The 22375-nt window shown below is 36.3% G+C and overlaps 1 protein-coding gene across 3 annotated transcripts in view; it reads left to right on the top strand.

Moving 5' to 3' along the window:
• CNOT2 (CCR4-NOT transcription complex subunit 2) overlaps positions 1–22375 on the top strand; it is a 112730-nt gene that overhangs the window by 16920 nt on the left and 73435 nt on the right. The window contains exon 2 of one of the 3 annotated variants that reach the window (XM_053582858.1): positions 21656–21728. The exons of 1 other annotated variant lie outside the window; for it this stretch is intronic. In XM_053582858.1, the coding sequence (XP_053438833.1) occupies positions 21656–21728 (73 nt within the window). Of the gene's footprint in view, positions 1–21585; positions 21729–22375 lie in introns of all 3 variants that reach the window. One more of the 3 variants, XM_053582859.1, reaches the window with a different exon arrangement.

The following is a 22375-nucleotide window of genomic DNA, read 5'->3' as shown; positions in this document are numbered from 1 at the left end:
AAGAGGGTAAGCGAGCTCTCAGGCTTCTTCTTGTGAGGGCACTAATCCCATTCTGACCATCAGGACCCTAATTTTTGGCAAAGGCTATACCTCCAAGTGCCATCACATTGGAAATTAGGGATTCAACATATAGATTTGGGGGAATGTAACTATTTGATTCATAACAGTAGGTGAAATATCAACTTGATATTTCAGATTGCTTGAAAAGTGGTCAATTTAAATATTCTCCAGTATATACAAGAAAATCTTTTTATTTTCATAATTTTTGCCAACTATTCATAGTCAAAATAATGAGTCCAAAATTATTTACCTTTTATTTTTAGAATTTCTTTGAGGAGAGATGTTGCTCTCTCTGATTTACCAGGAAGGTGAAAGAAATATTGTTCCTCATGATTATTTGCTGTTTGGTTTTGTCTTCTGTACATTTTCTATTTATATTGTTGCCTGTTTTTCATTTTGGTTTATTTTTTCCTTTGACGTATTAGAGTTACTTATATATTGTTACAGTTAATCCTTTTTGGTTATAACTTTTGACTTGTCTTTTTTATTATTATTTTAAAATTTCAGGTTGATATAAAGGTACAATTAGGTTACACTGTTTGTATTTGTTAGGGTAGAGTTGGTGTTGTAGCTGAGCCCTTCTTCACTTAGGAGGTGTGCCGTATGCCCACTCCTACATTGTGCCCGTTAGGTGGGTTTTTTCGGTGTTTGAACAAATGAAATTATAGAGAATGCATTTTTTTGTGTCTGACTTTTGCCGAACCTAAGTTTTTTAATTTAGCTTGTATCAATCATTCATTTCTTGGATAGTATGTCATTGTCTAGTTGTTACTGTAACTGGTACCTAAAACATGTTTGTTGAACAAATGCATATCCTCTTCCCCATAGTTTTGCTGCTTATCTTTATCATTAATATGCTTTTCTAGATTTTATATGTTGCTAGACTAAAATTTGTGTATGGATTATGTAAAGGAATGATTTTAGTAAAAAAGGGGGGGGCAAGGATTAGAGCTCTGTATTTATTAAAAAACCAAATTCCTCTATTGGATTATCTTGGAACCCTTGTCTAAAATGAATTTACTGTAAATTTGAGGTTTTCTTTCTGAACTTTCTGTTTCATTGATCCATGTGACTATCCGTTATGTCAGTGTGTCTTGATTGTAGTCAGCAATTTCTTCTTTTTTTTTTTTTTTTTGGTAGAGACAGAGTCTCACCCTATGGCCCTCGGTAGAGGGCCATGGCCTCACACAGCTCACAGCAACCTCCAACTCCTGGGCTTAAGCGATTCTCTTGCCTCAGCCTCCCGAGCAGCTGGGACTACAGGCGCCTGCCACAATGCCTGGCTATTTTTTGGTTGCAGTTTGGCCGGGGCTGGGTTTGAACCCGCCACCCTCGGTATATGGGGCCGGCGCCTTACCGACTGAGCCATAGTAGTCAGCAATTTCTAAAACAAGAAATGAGAATCCAACTCTGTTCTTTTTCAGGATTGTTTTGATTAGTTTGTGTCCCTTGATTCTATATAAATTTTAGGATTACCATGTCATTTTCTGCAAAGAAGCCAGGTGGAACTTTGACAGGAATTGTATTGAACTAGATCAGTTTGGGGAGTGTTGCCCTCTTTGGTTTTCTTATATATGAACACAGGATGTCTGTCCATTTCATTCTTTTCATTTCTTTCAACAATGTTTTGTAGGGTCCCATCCCCCACTCCCTGAGTTAGGGTCTGTCTGTTTGCACTAGAGTGCAGTGGTGTTATCATAGCTCATATTCAAAACTCCTCAGCTCAAATGATCATTCTGCCTCAGCCTTCTGAGTAGCTGGATTACAGGCATACCGCCATGGCTGGCTATGTTTTGTACTTTTTGTAGAGATGGGCATCTCACAGTGTTGTTGAAACTGGTTTTGAACTCCTGGCCTCAGGTGATCTTCTGACATTGGCTCCCAACATGCTAGGGTTACAGATGTAAGCCACTGTGCCCAGCCTTGTTTTATAGTTTTAAGTGTATATGTTTTGTACATCTTTTGTTAAACTTATTCCTAAGTATTTTATTCTTTGTTGTTTCAGGAATGGAATTATTTTCTTAATTTCATTTTTGATTTGTTCATGGCTGAATAGAAATACAATTACTTTCTGCCTATTGATTTTGCACCCTGCAACCTTGAACTTGTTTATTATAAATACATTATTATCATTATTGAAATCTAATCTGTTATTAAACTGTTATCTAACGGTTTTTAGTGGCTTCATGAGGATTTGCTTAAACGAGATTATGTCATCTTCAGTTAGAGGTAGTTTCACTTCTTCCTTTCCAATGTATATGTTCTCTGTTTCATTTTCTTCCCTAATTGTTCTGGCTAGAATCTTAGTAAAAAGCTGAAGAGAAGTTGCAAGATTGAACAGGCTTGTCTTGTTTCTGATGTTAGAAAGGCATTCATATTTTCTCCATTAAGCGTGATATTAGCTATGATTGTTTTCATGGATACCTTTATCAGTTTGAAATTTTCTTCTGCTTCTAGTTTGTTGACTTCTTTTATCATGAAGGCTATTGAATCTTTTTCAAATGCTTTTTTTGCATCTTTTGAAGTTTTTGTCCTTCCCTTAATATGATGTATTACATTATCCGACTTTTGGATATTGAACAAGTCTTGCATTCCTGGGTGAAGTCCCACGTGGAGGTATTATACAATCCCTATTATATTTTGCTCTATTTGTTTTTCCAGTACAGTATTTTGTTGGGGCTTTTTTTGTTTCTGTTTTCATAAGATGTGTCAATCTGTAATTTTCATTTTTATGACATGTTTGGTGTTATTACCAGGGTAATAATGGCCTCATGAATTAGGCAGTGTCCCAAGTGCTTCTGTATTTTGGAAGATTTTAAGAAGAGTCAATGTTAATTTTTCTTTTAACTGATGGAATTCACCAGTGAAGCCCTCTGGGTTTAGAATTTTCTCTATGGGAAGGTTTAAAATTACTAATGCAATCTGTTTACTTCTTACAGGTTTATTCAGATTATCTGTTTCTTCCTAAATCAATTTTGATAGTTTGTGACTTTCCAGGAATTTGTTCATTTACTCTAGTTACTTAATTTGCTAGCATTCAGTTGTGCATATTATTCCTATGGTAAGCTTGGTAGTAATATGCTGTATTTCTTTCCTAATTTTAATATTTTCTGAGTTTACTTCCCTCCTTCCCCCCCTTTTAGCTTCAACCTTGTTGATTTATCTTTTTAGATAATAAATTTTTTAAAAACCCTTTTATAGTTCTCTCGTCTAGTTTACTTATTTTTTTTCTCATCTTTTATTATCTCCTCTGTTTTTGGTTTAGTTTGTTCATCTCTTTCTAGTTTTTAGATGCCTTTCTGATTTTTTTTTAACCCACTGATTATTTAGAAGAGTGTTGTTTAATTTCCACATGCTTGTGAGTTTCTCACATTGTATTTTGCCATTAGTTTTAATTTTTTTCTGTTATACTTAAAGGACATACTTCGTACCTTTCAGTCCTTTTAAATTTATTAAGGCTTAATTATGACCTAGCATATCATTACCCTAGAGAATATTCCATTAGCACTTGAGAAAAATGTGTATTTTGCTGTTGTTGAGCATTCTATGTCTGTCAGATCTAGTTTATATTTTTATTTTATTTTTTATGTAAAAAAGACATAAAACTTTTTTTTTTTTTTTTTTTTTTTTGGAGACAGAATCTCAAGTTGTTGCCCTTGGTAAAGTGCCATGGCATCATCATAGCTCACAGCAGCCTCCAGCTCTTGGGCTCAAGTGATACCCTTGCATCAGTTTTTCTATTTTTAGTAGACACAGTCTCAGTGTTGCTCAGGCTGGTCTCAAACTCGTGAGCTTAAGCAGTCTACCCGCCTTGGCCTTCTAGGGCGCTAGGATTACAAGCTTGAGCCACTGTGCCTGGCCTGTTTTTTATGTTTTAAAGCCTCCTGTTGATTTGATCTTGTGTCTAGTTGTTGTATCCATTATTGAAATAGGTCATTAAAGTCTTGGGTGTATTATTGTGGAATTGACTATTTCTTCAATTCTCTCAGTTTTTGTTTCATTTATTTTGGGGCTCTCTTGATAGGTTCATATATTTATAATTCAGATATTTTACTTTTTTTGAAAAACAGTTTGCTGGTATAAAATTCCTCCTTGACATTTTTTTCTTTCAGCATTTTTAATGTCATTTCAGAGCTTTTGGATTGCCATTATTTCTCAGAAATCAGTTGTGACAAGTCACTTTGCTCTTAGTGCTTTCCTGAGTTTCTTTTTGTCTTTATCTTTTAACATTTTTGCTGTGATGTTTCTGGGCATGAACACCTTTGGAGGGCATGATTCCCTACTTTGAGTTTGTCGAACTTCTTTGGATATGTAGATTGATGTTTTCCATCAAATTTGGGGAGTTTTTAGCCATTATTTCTACAAATAATATTCTGTTCCTTCCTCTCCTTTACTCATACTCCCACTACATTAATATGTTTGTTCCTTTAATAGTGTTTGTTCCACATTTTTCTGAAACCTTGTTTACATTTATTCATTTTTCTGTTTGAAATGCATAGCTCCCAGTTGTATCTTCAGATTTACCTAGTTCTAGTTCTTCTAGTTCACATATCTTTTGGATCTCTCTTGTGAATATTTTAGTTTACTTGTTAACTCTAAAATGTTCATTTGGGTATTTGGTGGGACACTGTCATCAAATGGTTTTCTTAAATTATTGAACTGATTTTTAATACATTAATTACCATGTGAGTTGTATTTAACTCACACTAGTTTTGAGCCTGGGGGTGTCATGAAGCATATAAAACTCATGTCTCTTGATCTTCCATGTTTTGTGATGGGTGGCTCCATGGGCAAAATCTTGCAGTTGGGTTGTGAAAATCTTGCTTATTGATGTTCTTCTTGTTAGAGTTAATACCGGCAATTTTGGCTTTTTTTTTTTTTTTTCTTTTTTTGAGACACAGAGTCTCACTCTGTCGACCTGGATACAAGGCCATGGCGTCATAGCTTACAGCAACCTCAAAATCTTGGGCTCAAGAAATCCTCTTGCCTCAGCCTCCTGAGTAGTTGGGACTGCAGGTACCTGCCACAACGCCCGGTGAGGCAATTTAATTTTTAAAATGTGGGTTAAATTAATAGAAGTAAATTTTGTTTTTCTATTTGTTTATGTTTAAATTATACTTAAGCCTAACAAGTCAAGAAAAATACTTTACCTTTATGAATTATTTTTCAAAATTTACAGTATTTTTTATATTACTGATTTTCAAATTTTTATATTTTTTATTGATGTATGTTTTAGGATCATTCTGTTTTTGAAGATTTTATTCTATTTTAATAATAAAACACCATGGCTCTGGGGAAAAATAATTTTTTTCTAGTGCAGCAATCAATCTTGATGACTGCACTGAAGTCTTTGTTAAGACTGACATCTTGGCCCTCATGCAGACAACTTCTGTTGCCTCATTTCTTGTCCTGTGTGTGGGTTACTTTTATTTATTGCATATCATAATTGGGAAGAGGGACTGGGTCTTGTATAATACATTGTAGCATCTCTAGACATTGATCCCTTATCTTCTGGGGTTTGTTGTTCGCTAGTTTCAGTGAAGTTTTTTTTTTTTTTTTTTTTTTAATTTGGCCGGGGCTGGGTTTGAACCCGCCACCTCCGGCATATGGGACTGGCGCCCTACCCGCTGAGCCACAGGCGCCGCCCGTGAAGTTTTGTATCTTGCAGTGTGAAGTACCTGATGTCTTACATCAGAGAGAGTGCAGCCTTGGACATGGGCACAATTACCCTAGAATGACAGGTATTATAGTGGGGCTGTCTTTTATCTTTTTTTTTTTTTTTTTTCTTTTTTTGAGATAGAGTCTCACATTGTCGCCCTCAGAAGAGTGCAATGGTGTCATAGCTCACAGCAGTGTCAAACTTTTGGGCTCAAGTAATCCTCTTGCCTCAGCCTCCTGAGGAGCTGGGACTACAGGTGCTCATCACAGCGCCTGGCTATTTTTAGAGATGACATCTTGCTGTAGCTCAAGCTGGTCTTGAACTCCTGAGCTCAGGCAGTCCACCCGCCTTGGCCTCGCAAGTGCTGGGATTATAATCCCCCTGAAAGTGGGGATTATAGGTGTGAGCCACCTCCCCAAGTGGGGCTGTCTTTAATTGTCATTTTCACTTACTTGTCTGTTGAGCTCTGTGCTTTTGTTGGTATCATATGTTATTTTCCACTAGCTGCTGGTGATTGTTCTGTTGTTTCTGACGCTTCTAAATTGCTTCACAGTCAGATAAATGATAATAAATTTTGGCTGCCTTTTCAGGGGCCATTTTTTGAGGCCATTCTTTCATGTTGATCTGAACACAGGACGGCTTTTCCTGGTGGTCTCTTTCTCCAGTCGCTTTGGTTAGACTCCCTTTGGTTTAACTTGTTGTGTTGGAGCTACCAACTTCTTTTTAGTTGCTTGCGACCAAAATCTCCATGATTTTGAGAGTGCTATTAGGTTTGAACTTCTACATTTTGTTCCAAATAAAGCCCCTTTGGGGAAACATTCAGAGCTCTCTTCTATGAGGACTTCTGCTTCTATGCAGCAGAATCTCTGAGGCACTCCACTGGGCAGGGTGATGGGCTCTGGTCTTTCTGGCTTGCTTCTTCCTGTGTGGAACTTCATTGAAGGCAAATGAAGCCTCGGTATTGTTGGCCTGTCATCTTGTGGTAGAGCCTCTGCCTATTTTTTGAGGCTGGTGGAATAAAATGGAGAGGAGTTAGATATGCGAAATTCTGTTGATCTGCCTTTCATGGCATATATTCCCAGCTTCACTGGGAGCTTGTGGAGAAGAGAGCCCTGTCTTTTTGACCACATCTGACCAGGGTAGAGCTTTCACTACTCTCAGCTGGCAGAAGACGGGAAGGGGCAGTGTGACTTAGATGCCATGGATTCTTGATGTTCTTATTGGTATTAGTAGATGTTTTGAAATAGTTTTTCATTTGCTGTGTTTCTTTAAACTGCAGTCCTCAACCTCCAGGCTGTGGACTGGTACTGGTCTGAGACCTGTTAGAACACAGCAGGAAGTGGCAACGAGTAAGCAAAGCTTCATTTGTATTAATAGCCGCTCCTCCTTGCTTGCATCACCACCTGAGCTCTGCCTTCTGTCTAACTGGGGGCAGCGTTAGATTCTCATAGGAGGACACACCCTGCTGTCATCTGCACATGCAAAGGATCTGGGTTGTGTGCTCCTTATGACAATCCAGTGCCAGCTCCCCAACCCTCCTCCCTGGTCCATGGAAAAATTGTCTTCCATGAAACTGGTTCCCTGGTGCCAAAATGATTGGGGACCACCACCTTAGAACAATCCCCGGATAATTGAATTCTTATTTCTCTTTTTAATCAGTTTTATATAAATTGAATTTAATGATTCAGCCTTACTTTTTTGGATGAAACTTGTTAATGAGAGTATTCATGTTTGGGTATTTTATTGATTTGATAATCCAGTGGAACCTCTGTAAGTTGACCAACAAGGGACTGTAACTGGTCACAATATTCAGAGATGATCAACATAAGAACTGGGCCTGCTGTACTGATACATTCATGTGCTACATGTACAATCTATGAAAATTAGGTCAACTTTAGCGGTGGTCAGTGTAGAGAGGTGATCAACTATGGAGTTTCTAATGTATTTTGTTGAGGTTTTTTGCCTATATTGTATGTTCATGTAGCATATTGGTCTTTGGTTTTGTTAGTTACTATTTTGTCTTTGGTTTTGGTATCAGGATAGTGACTTAAGAAGGTTGAGCATGATGGCTTACACCTATAATCCTACCTTACACCTCTAGCCTGAGGCCGAGAGTTCAAGACCAGCCTGAACAATATAGTGAGACCCCCATCTCTAAAAGAAATTTTTTAAAAAGAATTAGGCAGGCATGGTGACTTGTGCCCATAGTCCCAGGTACTTGGGAGGCTGTGGGAAGCTGGGCTGGAAGATGGCTTGAGTAGTCCAGGAGTTTGAGGTTGTAGTGAGCTATGATGATGTCACTCTACTCTAACCTGGGCAGCAGAGCAAAGGCCCAGGAAGTATTTCTTCCTGTTCTCTTTTCTGGGAGACATTGTATCAGTATTGATTCTTTAAATGTTCAGTAGAATTCACTGGTGAAACTACCTGGGGCTAGAGGTTTTTAAAACTATGTTCAGTTTTTTTCAGTAACTTACAAGATTATTCAGGTTTTCTGGACTTTTTTTCCCTGAATAAGTTTTGGTAAGTCTGAAGGTTTTGAGGAGTTGGTCCATTTCATCTCAGTTTTCTAATTTATTTGTATAGAGTTGTTCTAGTGTTCTTTTATTATTCTTTTAATACTTGTGGGTTGTATATTGTCTCTATATTCCTGATATTGACAGTTTCTGACTTCTCTTTGTCAGGCTGCCTTGGCAGGCCATCAATTTTAAGGCTTTTTTTTTTAAAGAATTACATTTTCTGTTTTCGTTAGTTTCTTCTTTTAGTTTCAGTGTTTTTTCCTCTCATCTTCATTATTTGCTTTTGTTTTGCCTTTTTTTCCTTAGGTTTTTAAGGTGTGGGCTTAGATGATTGATTTGCGATCTTAATATATGCACATTAAAATTATAAATTTCCCCTTGAACACTGATTTAGCTACATTGTATAAAATTGTGTCTTTTATTTTCAGTCAGTCCAAAGTACTGTAGAACCTTCATAGTTGACCACTGTCCTACATTGACCCCCACCTCCTTAAATTAACCTGATTTTCATAGATTGGACATACACTGTATGTACCTATGAGTTCACTAGGCCTAGTTCCTTGTGTTGACCACTTCTGTACATTGACTAGTTTGTTATCGTCCCTTAGGTGGTTGACTTACAGAGGTTCTACTGTGTTTCCCAGTCACTGTGACCTATGGATTATTTAGAGGGGGGTGGTTAATTTTTTTGTATATTTAGAAATTTTACACTTTCTCATGCCAGTTTCCAGTGGGATTCTTTTATAATTAGAGAACATCATTTATAAGAATTCTTTTAAGTTTGTTTTTTTTAAAATAACTTTAAATATGACTTACTTGATGAATCTTTCATTTTCCCTTTTAAAGAATTTGTAATCTGTCCATGTGGTTGATCTGTAAATGTCAGATCTAGATCTTATTGGTTTTTCTGTTCTGTTTTTCTGTATTCTTGATGACTTTTGTTTACTTGGTCTATTATTACTAACAGTATTGAAATTTCCAAATATAATGATGGAATTGTCAGTTTCTCCTTTCAGGTTTGCCAGTTATTGGTGTTTTTACTTTGAATCTTTATTGTATTAGAGGTTTATACACATTTAGGAGTATTGTTTTCTTGAAGAATTGGCCTTTTTATTAGTTTTTTTTTTTTAATCCTTGTTACTTTGTTTTCTTGCTCGAAAGTGTTCTAATTCTGATATTATTGTAGCCTCTCAGACTTTTGTTTAGTTTTTGTATTATATCTTTTTTCCATTTATTTACATATCATTATATTTAAAGTATGTTTCATGTAGAAATCATATAGGCTTTTTTAAAAAACCATTTTGACAGTCTCCCTTTTGGACCATTTACATTTAATGTAATTGATATATTTGAATTTATTTTTGTTTTATTAAATCTTAACTGTGTATGTACATTTATGGGGCGCAGTGTGCTGATTTGATATGCAATGTGGAATGCTTACATCAAACTGATTAGCATGACCATTACTTCACTTACTATTTGTTGTGGTCATTTATACTGTACCCTTAATAGATGTGAAATGTACCATTGCATTGTGCACAATAGGTGAGGGCCCACCAAATATCCTCCCTCCTCCTGCCCTCTCTTCTCCCCTTCTCTGCCCTCCTATCCCCTCCCCTCCTTTTCCCTTCTTTCTGGACTATAATTGTGTTTTATCATTCATATGAATGTGTAGGTAATTATATATTGGTTTTATATAATTAAAGTTATATTTATATTGAGTACATTGGGTACTTTTTTTCCATTCTTGAGATTCCATTCCATGTACTAAAAAGAATGTTTCAGTTCCATCCAGGTAAACATAAAAGATGTAAAGTCTGCATCCTCTTTTATGGCTACGTAGTATTCTATGGTATACATATGCCACAATTTATTAATCTATTCGTGAGTTTGATGAGCATTTGGGCTCCTTCTATGACCTGGCTATTATGAATTGGGCTGCCATTAACATTGTGGTGCAAATGTCTTTGTGGTAAAATGATTTTTGATCATCTGGGTATATACCTAGTACAGGAATTGTGGGATCGAACTGTAAGGTCTACTTTTAGTTCCTTGAGAATTCTCCAGACTTCTTTCCAAAAAGGTCATATTAATTTGCATTCCCACTAGCAGTGTAGAAGTATTCCCTTCTCTCCACATCCACACCAACATCTGTAGTTTGGGGATTTGTGATGTGGGCTAATTTTATGGGAGTTAGATGATATCTCAAAGTGGTTTTGATGTGCATTTCTCTGATGATTGAGCATTTTTTCACGTGTTTGTTGGCCAGTCACCTCTCACCTTCAGAGACGTTTCTGTTCAAGTCTCTTGCCTACAATGAAATGGGGTTATTTGTTCTTTTTTTTTTTTTTATTGATTAGTTTTAGTTCTCTGTGGATTCTAGTTATCAGACCTTTGTCAGAAACATAGCCTGCAAAAATCTCCCATTCTGAAGGCTGTTTGCTTTACTTACAGTGCTCCTGGCTGTGCAGAAGCTTTTTACTTTCATTAGATCCCAGTAATATATTTTTGATTTTACTTCAATTGCCGGGGGTGGAGGGTCCTCCTCATAAAATATTTTCCCAGGCCAATTTCTTCAAGCGTTTTCCCTGCACTCTCTTCTAGTATTTTTATAGTTTCATGTCTTAAGTTTAAATCTTGTATCCAGTGAGAATCAATTTTTGTTAGTGGTGAAAGGTGAAGGTCCAGTGATGTATTTAAATTTAGGTAAACAATTTGATTTTTTTTTTTTGTACATAATATCCCAGTGTTTAATAGTAAGAATATATCACAACATTGGTAGTATGAAGAAAAATGTTTGGATTTTTTTTTTTTTTTTTTTTGGAGACAGAGTCTCAAGCAGTCACTTTAAGTAGAGTGCCATAGTGTCACAGCTCACAGCAACCTCCAACTCTTGGGCTTAAGCGACTCTCTTGCCTCAGCCTCCCAACAATTTGATTTTTTAATTTTCTGTTTGTCCCTTTGCTTTTTCACTCTTTTGATTCTTCTTTCCTGCCTGGCTTAAAATAACAGAGATTTACTCTTTTACAGTTCTGGAGTTTAGATGCCCAAATTCAAGGTGATCAGCAGGGCAATGAACCCTTTGAAGGGTGGAGGGAAGAACCTTCCTGGCCTTTTCCAGTTCTGGGTGGTCGCAGCAATATGTGCTGTTGCATCTGCTCACTCCAGTCCGTCTTCATCCTCACACTGTCACCTTTTCTCTTTCCATGTTTGCCTCTGTTTCTGTATTCAAATCTGTCTCTTCCTTCTTTTCTGAAGATACCAGTCATTGGATTTAGGGCACTCATAAATCCAGTATGACCTCCTCTGAATTGATGACATTTGCAAAGACTCTTGCCAAATAAGGTACATTCAGAGGTCCTAGGGGTTAAATCTTGAACACATCTTTGAGGAAACAACTGTGTTTATATCATTTCAAGTGGAATGTGGAAACCTTGTCGACCTCCTTTCTGTTGTAGTTGGCTTTGTATTACAGCTGTATACTTCATATGTTCTGACACAGTGAGGTAATTTTTCCTTTAAACCAGTGGTTCTCAACCTTCCTAATGCTGCTGTCCTTTGAGAACCGCTGCTTTAAAACATTGTGCATATTTTAAAGGTCTTAAGAGGAAAAAATATACTCTATCACAGGGTTTGTAAACTATGAATGCTGGCCAGATCAAGCCTGTCACCTATTTTTGTAAATGAAATTTTATTGGAATATAGCTACACCTGCTTATATATTATCTGTGGCTGTTTTTGTACTACAGTGAAGAATTTATTAGTTACAGCAAAGACTGGCCCATAAAGCCTAAAATAATTACCATCTCACTGACCCCTAATAAAAAAATTTGTTAACTCTTTGTCTATCGCACACACCTAGATTAGTTTTTTTTCTTTCATTCATGAAATTCTAAGTTTCCTACTGGTCTTGTTTTCCTGTTTGTCAAAAGAAACTTTTTTAGATCAGATCTGCTTGGGATAAGTTATCTTACTTTTCTTTCATCTGAAAATGTCTTTATTTCACTTTCATTTGGAAGATACTTTTGGTTTACATAGAAATTCTGAGTCGTAAGCAATAGCTTGAGTATAGTAGCAATGAGTTTCTTTAGGTAGTTCATGGACTTTCTGGTCTCCCGTAGCCTCCTCGTATTTTCTATTGTCTCCTTGACATTGGTACTAACTGCTGTTTTATATTTACCATTGCACCTGTGCTGTTGGTTTTCTTATCATAGAATCATTAGGGACATAATCTTTTTACAGTCTCTTATAAAGTGGGAAAATGGAATAAGCAGTGCATGCTTCAAGAAAAGTGGGAGAGACAGTGTATTAATAGTTTTTGGAATATTTCTACATGTCCAGTATGCAGAAAGGGGCTTCCTGTTTGGTTTTAGACTAGTTTTTTTTAATTGTTTTGAGTTGGCATCTCATGGTCTAGCATTTATTTTCAAAATGCTTTTAATATCTCACCCATCATTTTCTTTTTCAAACCAATACTTTTTCCTGTATAATTTTTTTTTCCCCTAATAACTTTCTGGCATATATTCTTTTTTTTTTTTTTTGCAGTTTTTGGCCGGGGCTGGGTTTGAACCCACCACTTCCAGCATATGGGGCCGGGGCCCTACTCCTTTGAGCCACAGGCACCGACCTCTGGCTTATATTTTAAGAGTTATCTTTGCTTGTCTTGCTTTCTCACAGCCAAGTCACATCAAAGTTGGTTGAGCTCATCATTGTGAGCCAGAAATTTTGTATTCTGTTTTCTCTGGCTCTGTCACTAGTTCCCTTGTGTGTGACCTTGAACAAGGAAGTGTGTCTTACTCCATCATACATTTCAGCTATTGGAATATTGAGGTTTCTTCTAAATTATGCTCTGCTAGTACCCTAATCCATGCTCTGATATTCTAATCTAGAAGTTAACTGTTTTTTTTTTTTTTTCCAAGAACCTTTTTGGCTCTTGGTGAAACATATGGGCCCTTTCTCAAAATAATATTTTACATGTGCAAAATTAAATACATAATGCTGATGAGAGCACCAGTTGTGTTACAGTACGGTTTTAAAAATACTGTATTGAATAAAACTCAGTAACATGCATATCACCACAAGTTTAGTGGCATATAGTCATTTTTATATAAATGGTGAATGTAATTGATATTTTGAGATTTGAAGTAACTAAAGAGATAAGAAAGTATCATTGGTTTCTAGTGGAAACAAAGAATCACAGATATGGCTAATAGATTATGATGAAATAATGAGTGTAGAAAGAGGGAACCTCTTGTTTTAATGAAAAGCACGTCAGATGTTTCAGAAGGACTTTATGAAAATAAAGTTCTTTACAAATTACTAAAGAATTAGCTGCAGAAAAGCCTCGAGGTTTAGGAAGCTTTTGGTTTAACTGATAAACAATATGGAAAATTACTTTCTTATATATCTGGAGGAATGGAAATTTTTGTATTACAGTGGTTAAGTAATTGACATCAGGGTTAGATTTTTCCCATCTTTGTGTTCTGCCTTTATCAGAGTGTCAACTTGCCCTTGGGCTAACTCCTTCCTCATGGTTACAAGATGGTTACAGTAGCTCTGGATGTGTTATTCTGATGTAACGAAGCCTAATGAGAAAAGAGGGGCTGTTTTTTTCCCCTTTTCCTAAAAATCCTACCATCAGATTTTCTCTCATATCTCACTGGCCTGGATTGATTCAAATTCATTTCTGACAACAGGGGTAGGATTACTCTCCTGGTTTAGACTGATGAGCATTTAGTTTTGAATCGTAAGGGAAAGGTCATATTTGAATATCTATTGTGGTCACAAGGTAAAACGGCTTCTAGAGAGTCAAGCAGGAGTGTCTGCTGTGGTCAGATTACTGTTTAAAACTGGAAAACAGTGGTAAAAATTTAGAAAGATTTTGCTACTTAAGTGCCTGTAGAGTCTTGTTTAACTTTAAACAAAATTGAAAAGGAAATCTTAAAAGATGCATTGTATGACCAGAAGAGGCAAATCTGTAGAGGCAGTAAGTGATTACTTGGCTCTGGGAGAAACAGGAGGACAGGAAGACAATAGCTAACTTAAAAAGGTTTCTTTTCAGAGAGATAAAAATAAGTTGACCACCTCCCTACAGTGGTCACCTCTTTAAGTTGACCTAATAATTTTCATAGACCAGACCACATGCACTCAGTGGGGATTCCTTATGTTGACCACCTCCCTATGTTGACTAGTGAGTTACAGTCCCTTGGGTGGACAATTTACAGAATGTTCTACTGTATTCTAAAATTGTGGTGGTTGTACAACTCTGCATATGGTAATACTATTCAATTGTATACTTTAAATGGATGAATTATGTGGCATGCAAATTATATGTCAATAAAGCTTTTTTAAAAAAAGATGATTACAGATGGAGCTTATGCAAACCAAAGATTATGTGAAAATCCAGTTATTAATCTTAAACTCAAAAGGTCTGGTCCTGCATCAGAATATCGAGGAATAAATGTAAAGTGTGTATTTTTTGTGATTTGCAGTAATCAACTTACAAAGTTAACTTTCTGTGGGCAGATTGCTTGAGCTAAGGAGTGTGAGACCCTGTCTCTAAAAAAATAGCTGGTATATGGGGCCAGTGTGCCCTACTCCTTTGAGCCACAGGCGCTGCCCTCTCCCACTTTCTTAGAAGGCTACTTCAAGACACCTTTTCCTCCATCCTCAAACTTCTGATTTCTCCTCCTATATCCTCACTCTCAGCTGACGAACTCATTTCTTACGTTACTAAGAAAACCACACCTGGATGTGAACATTATAAGTTTCTGATACTGTCTCTACCTACCTGAGTCTATTGCCGTTACCTATCTTTCTTCTGTTTCTGTTGATAAGAGACCCTTAGAGATTCTGTCCACATCTGCTCAGAGTCATCACTCTAGTAATTTCTCCCCGCTCCATCTTGTATCATTAGCTTTTCCCTCTGTACCATAATTCTTCTGTTCTTAGAAAAGTCTTTTTTCAACTATACATTTCTTCTAGCTGGTCATCACCTCTCACTTTTTTTTTTTTTTTTTGAGACAGAGTCTCACTATGTTGCCCTCAGTAGAGTGCTGTGGGGTCACAGCTCACAGCAACCTCAAACTCTTGGGCTCAAGCGATTCTCTTGCCTCAGCCTCCCAAGAAGCTGGGACTACAGGTGCCCACCACAATGCCTGGCTACTTTTTTGTTGCCGTTGTCATTGTTGTTTAGTAGCCCTGGGCTGGGTTCGAACCTGTCAATTTCGATGTATTGTGGCTGGTGCAGTAACCACTGTGCTACGCCCGGCCACCACTTCTCCCTTTTATGGCACAACTCCTTGAAGGAGATGTTTATATTTTTCTCCACTTTCCTTCCTGTTCCTGTGAACTCATTTGAGTTAGCGCTTTATGTCCACCATTTCACCAGACCTATTGTGAAGATTGCCAGGTGACCTCTGTGCTACTAATTCCAAAATTTCTTGTTTTTTTAATTTCAAAGTTTTATGGGGTACAAATGTTTTTGGTTATGTGAATCACTTTTATAATGCCTGAGTCATGATTATAAGTGTCCCCACCACCCAGTGTTTGTTGTACTGGGTAGGTTGGTTTTCATTTTCGCCCATTCCCCTTGGCTGATTTCCATTGAGTTTTACTTCCCCCTGTGTACTTATTTATCTGTTAGTTCCTATTTAATAGTGAATACCTGTGGTTGTTTGTTCTTCCGTTCTTTAGATACTTTACTTAGGATAATAGTCTCTAGTTCATCTAAAAGTAGGCAAAAGACATGAATGTGGATGGAATTTTTTCAGAAAAAGAGAAATGGCCCTCATCTTTTTTGAATCAACAGCATATGAAATAGTTGATTATACTCTTCCTTGCGCCGCATATCCCAGTAAATTCTGGGGCTATCGATCATACTTTGTTTAGTTTTCATCTCCTCCTAAAGTAGGTCTGCTCCCACTTCAAACCATGAATCAGACCAAGCAGATACTGTCTTTATATATGACATGCAGGATTTGAATCACACAGAGATAAAGCATGTGTAAATGTATGTTTATATTTATGTAAGTTTCAGGCAGCAAGAAGACTGGAAAAATCCCTTTATTGTCTTAATTTTAGATTCCAATTTTATTTAAGCGTAAATCAACTAAGGAGCTTTTCATTTTCAAGCCTGTGGTTCAGAAATGCTTGAACTTTTGAACTCCCTTTTGTATTTCATTTTATTTGAGACCTGAATAAAAGAAAATTTCTGTGTTTTGAGATGTTAGGTCTTTAAGACAGATTGGCTGATTTTCTACTTACGGCAAATTCTATCAGATGACTAGAATCCTCCTTGGAGTATGTGCCAGGGAACTGCACAGACATGTTAGAAGTAGTATCTTAGGAGAACTGCTGCTGCAGAAAGTACCTAGAAGACACACACAGCATTAAGAGATAAACGTTAAATCAGGACAGCCAGAGAGTAAATTGATTTCAAGAGAATACTGTGGATTATGTTTTGGTTTTCTTTGTAAATAGAGGCAGCTTTTAATTTTGCATGTCAATTATAAATCTGTGTAACTTGTATTACTATAATTTTCAGAAAATTTTTTCTTGGTTAATAATGGCAATTTTCCTAGACCAACTATGGTATGAAACTGAAATTCTTAAGTTTTATTTTTGTTTCATCTATGTTTCTTGTCAACTCAGAATTTTGAAAACCTCCATCTGATCAAGCTGAAAATGAGTTCATAGGGCAAGGAAAGACTTTTGTGACTGTCGTCTGTCTGGGAACACCATGGTCTGTCTAGGTTGAGAAACCCTAAAATATCAAAGATAGTGACTAAGAACATTAACTTCAGGTTTTTTTGAGCTCCAGTCAAGTTGGTCACATCTCAAAGTTTGTTCGTTTCATAGCCAACCTGAAATATAGTCTCCTCCATTTAAAAACAAAACAAAACAAAATCCTGTCCAACTGGCTCAGCTGTCTTAACCTGAACAAATTCAGTTTTTCACTTAAAGTTGAGTATGTTAATGGCTACCAAATTACAGATTACTTTAGATAGCATTTCTTTTTTTTTTTTTGTAGAGACAGAGTCTCACCTTATCGCCCTCAGTAGAGTGCCATGGCGTCACATAGCTCACAGCAACCTCCAAATCCTTGGGCTTAAGCGATTCTCTTGACTCAGCCTCCCATGTAGCTGGGACTACAGGCACCCGCCACAACGCCTGGCTATTTTTTTGTTGCAGTTTGGCCGGGGCTGGGTTTGAACCTGCCACCCTCAGCATATGGGGCCGGCGCCCTACCCGCTGAGCCACAGGCACCGCCCTTAGATACCATTTCTTCTTTTCAGAATGTACAAACTGTTGAGCAGTGAAGTGAGGGAGGAAAGAAAACATGAGAAAAGTCAGCTGTAATTGTCCACTTTCTTGAATTGATCACCTTGGCACAGAATACTTAATACACTTTTGGAGCTGCATGCATTTAAAAAATTTATTTAAATTAGTCATGTCATTTTACAGTTTGGGAGATTAAGGCCGAGAGGAGTAATTGATCTAGTTTTAGTCTTTTTGTTTTGCCTTTTATATAATACTATATTAAGGGAATCCTTCAACATGTAGCCTTTTGAGTCTGGATCTTGTAACAAAAATGCACCACACCCACCCGGCTAATTTTTTTTTTTTTTTTTTTTTTTTTTAATTAATTTTTGTAGAGACAAAGTCTCACTATGTTGCCCAGGCTGGTCTGGAACTCCCGGGCTCAAACCATCCTCCTGCCTTGGCCTACCCGAGTGCTGGGACTCAAGCCATCCTCCTGCCTTGGCCTACCCGAGTGCTGGGATTACAGTCACGAGTCACTGTCTGCTGGTCTTTGTTTTTGACCTTCCTCCTCTTCCTGGGACACAGTTAGTTGATGTTAGGTTGCTTGGTAGGGCCTCGCCATTCACTGTCCTTCTTGGTGCTGCCTTACAATTCACAACTCATAGTGCACTGTCCTGCATTCACTTTTCAAACTCTTTTTCTCCCTGTGTTTAATTTTATGTCTTTTTTCCTGTGTCTTCAGGTTCATTGAACTTTTCTTTTGCAGCATCTAATCTGCTGTTAATCTTAACCAATGTATTTTTTCTTTAGAGATATCGAATGTTTCTTTCTAAAAGATCAATTTGAGTCTTTAAAAAGATCTTTTAATTTTTAGGTGATTATAAACTTCTGTGTTGTAAAAATACTACAGAAATGTCCCATAGACTCCTCACCTACTTTTCCCATTGGTGTCAGCGCATTGAAACCAGAAATCGATTGACACAATGTAACTAATTGGACTACAAATCTAGCTCAGATTTCACCAATTTTTGCATGCATTCACTTTTTAATGTTTTTCTCTACCATTTTATGGTATTATCATGTCACGTAACTACCGCCAAAGCAAGGTACAGAACATTTCTGCCACCCTGAAGAAACTCCTTTGTGTAGTAATTTGCATTTTTTTTTATATTTTGCATTATCATCATCATGTTCATTCTTTATCAACGTATGTGCTGTATTTACAGTGCCTATTTTAACTTCCTTGTCTGCTTACCAATTTCGTCATCTGTATCATTGCTAGGTCTGTTTCCACTTATTAAATTTCACCTTATTATGGATTATATTTCCTGCTTCTTTGCCTGGCTGCCAGTTTTTTAGTGGACACTGGAGGCATTTAATTTTACGTTATTTGGCCTGTAATCACAGCTCTTTGAAAGCCGTAGGTGGAAGGATTACTTGAGCCCAGGATTTTGAGGTTGCAGTGAGCTCTGATTGTGCCACTGCACTTTTGAGCTGGGTGCCAGAATGAGACTTGGTCTCTTCAAAATAATTTGATTTATCATGCATCCATTCATTCTCAGTGTGAGAATTAGCAACACAATTTATCACTGAACATTTTTATTTAACAAAATACAGTGAAGATAATGGTGGCAAATGTTAATTTTTTATGTTTACTTGTAAGAAAGTAAAATGCCTTCTTTGTTTCTTTTGTTTGCTAAAAGGAGTTAGTGATCCTTAGTTCATTATTGACTCTCATATTGGTTGGAACATATACTGGCTATGAATTGAAACCCTAGGCTGTGAAATATTTCCAGTTATCCCAAGAAGGGAAAACAAAACAAATAATAAACAAGTTTTCCTTTTATACTAAAATTCATAGTTCTTAAAAGTGAAGGTTTTTCTTTTCTCTGGTAAATTTATAGATTAAATATCAATTTTTATTGGTAAGGTATCATTTATCATTTAAAATTCAGTCCTAATTATCTTTCTTGTATAATCGGGTTGTGTTAAGGATATTTACGTGATTGAGGTGTTGAAAATTACCTGATTTTAGATGTCTAATATGTCATTTAATGGAACTAGTCTAATTTGAAGGTAATACATAAACTTTAACATTATTTAAGAAGAAAAACATTTTTATTCTATAAGTAATGATTGAAATTTTATGCTATTCATAGTATTCAGAGTCATCATGAGTATATTGGTAAGGTGGGCACTATTTTAAAATTTAATATTAAAGCACTAATATTAAAAGTTATTCTTGTTTAGGGGATGCATAATAAAATAATTTTGCTCTCTTTGTGACAATCACGAAGATTTAACTTGAAGGCAAATGTGTGTCACAGAGTTCATTATGTCAGTGTTGGTAGAGTGCTGTGACATCACAGCTCACAGCAATTTCAAACTCTTGGGCTTAAGCAATTCTCTTGCCTCAGCCTCCCAAGTAGCTGGGACTACAGGCGCCTGCCACCATGCCCAGCTATTTTTTGGTTGTTGTTGTGGTCATTATTGTTTAGCAGGCCCAGGCCGGGTTCAAACCCACCAGCCCTGGTGCATGTGGCTGGCACCCTAGCCACTGAGCTATGAGCTCTGAGCCTATTTGTCACTTCTTGAACATTCAATTCAGTTAGTAATTTTTCCCTATGAATAAGCTAATTCCTTGCTAAATATTAAGAATTACATTTACAGTAGTAAATTCAAAAAAACTTTCTCCTTTGTTATGGGAGATTTATACTTAATTCCAAAGGCATATGTAAGTTTGGTAAAGAGTAATTAGTTACAGTGTTCTCATAGAGCCAGGCATCTTGAAGTATTGCAGCTAAACATGTATGATACAGGATTGTCAGAATTTGGTAAAAATATAGCCCACACTACCCTATAGTTAAGTACATAAAAGAGGAACCAGAATATATATTTTTGTCACACAAAGTTTTTTTAAAACTTAAATACAGCAATATTAGTTATTAATGATTTCTTTATCTTAAAAACATTTTGCCCTTATTAATAGATTGCTTCTTATAGGTAATCAATATGTATGTGTGCATGTGTATTTCTTGGTTTTAATATTACTGATTCACTCTCATTACGGATTATAAATTAAATGTTTATTATCTCCTTGCAAAGTATATTTCATAAGATATTAAATAATTTCTCTAGATTTGAATATAATTTTTAGTGACTAGCAACATTAGTTCAGTAGGTACACATACTACTTTCTTGGGGTAGATGGTTCACTAAAACTTAGGTGGGAGATACTTATATCAAATACATATTTACAAATTATTTGTAAATGCCCCGTTTGAATATTTGAACTCTCATTTTGGGTGCACATTTTTGAGATAGCATTGCTATTTACTATCACCTCAGCTTCAGCGATTTTTGTGCCAAAGGTACACAGTGAGTAGTCCTTTGGCTTACTTATCTCTGTCTAGTGTAAGCAATGAGCTACATTATTTTTTGTCCAGTGTAAAACAATGAATTCTCTATGGGAATGCGCCGGAAATTGAGGACTGAAGGACAAGGACTTAGTGAAAGCTGACATTTGTTGCTCTTTATTGGAGTAAAGTTTAAGTATTGCATTAGGTTTGCATCTATTAATCATGTTAAAAATATATAATGTGTTCTCATTTTAGGTCATGGAAATAAACCTCATAACTAGAATGAATCAGTAGCTATGTAAATAGCTTATATTCCTATTGTGTATATAAGCATTTTGAAGGGTGGGATTTATAGCGACTGAATCTGAATTAATTGGATACTTTCGAGACTAGAGAAAATTTACATAAAAGAAAAATGTCATTTGGGGGAATGAGCGTTTTTGTCTACATCACTTCTATTCATTGTAAGTTTTTTCCATGTGTGTGAAGTCTTAATTGGAGAAAGTAGAAGTGGGTGGGAAGAATTTCTCATTTAGTAATTTCTGTTTCAAATGAAGTATGTTTGGCAATCTAGTCCTCCCTAAATGTTAAGAAGATTAGTTAGATGATGAAACAATTACTTTTTGTTTTCTTTCCTGTTTTCTGTGTATCATGTTGGATATTTTTGATACTGTTCATGTATTTGCATGTTAGTAATTTTGACGGCTTTTGGATAATTCCACTCTAGAGGGAGAACTGGTGGGCGGTCCTTCCTGTGACACGACCCTTGAGTGACAGTTCTATTTGATTGCCTCCAGTACTGTGAGGAAAGGACACGACTCTATGGTGAGGACTGATGGACATACATTATCTGAGAAAAGAAACTACCAGGTAAGATCAATTTTTTCCGTCTATCTCTATTAGTCATGTAGTTACATTGAAGTGTTTTAATGTGTTGTATTTAATTGGAACCAGCAGATTGGATACAACTCAATTTGAGAATTTTGTGTTATTTTAAATACATTTATTGGATTTGATAGTTGAACTAGCTGGGAACATTTTCAAAATAAATCATATTCATAATAATTCTTTTAGCGTCAAAGCAAATTTTCTGATATAATTGCTAAAACAGATTATCTGATACATAATTTAGGACTTCATGGCTGAATTCAGAGCTTGTAGTGTATAGAAGAAAGTGGTGTGTTTACACACGTTATTCCTGGAATACTAAACCTGAAGTTTAGGGCTGTATTTTGGGTAATAAAAGTATGTATCACAGAAATGTAGACAAAACTGGATAGAGTATAGAAGAAATAGAATGAGAAACTTGGAGTGTTCCAAGACCCAAATTCTGTTGAATGTGTCATTTGTTTGTGGTCCTTAACATTCCAGATCTTGTTTTCTCATTTAATGAGTTAGTTAATAATATCCATTCCTTACATTGTGTGTAAGGATGCTGAAAGTTTGGTTGAAATGTAACACTCTTATTTCTTTCTCAGGCTTTAAAAGAAGGTGAATTTTAACGATTGTACTATTAA

This window comes from Nycticebus coucang, chromosome 3, assembly GCF_027406575.1.
Source record: "Nycticebus coucang isolate mNycCou1 chromosome 3, mNycCou1.pri, whole genome shotgun sequence".
NCBI classification, from domain to species: Eukaryota; Metazoa; Chordata; class Mammalia; order Primates; family Lorisidae; genus Nycticebus; species Nycticebus coucang.
This window is presented reverse-complemented; position numbering and strand designations above follow the sequence as displayed.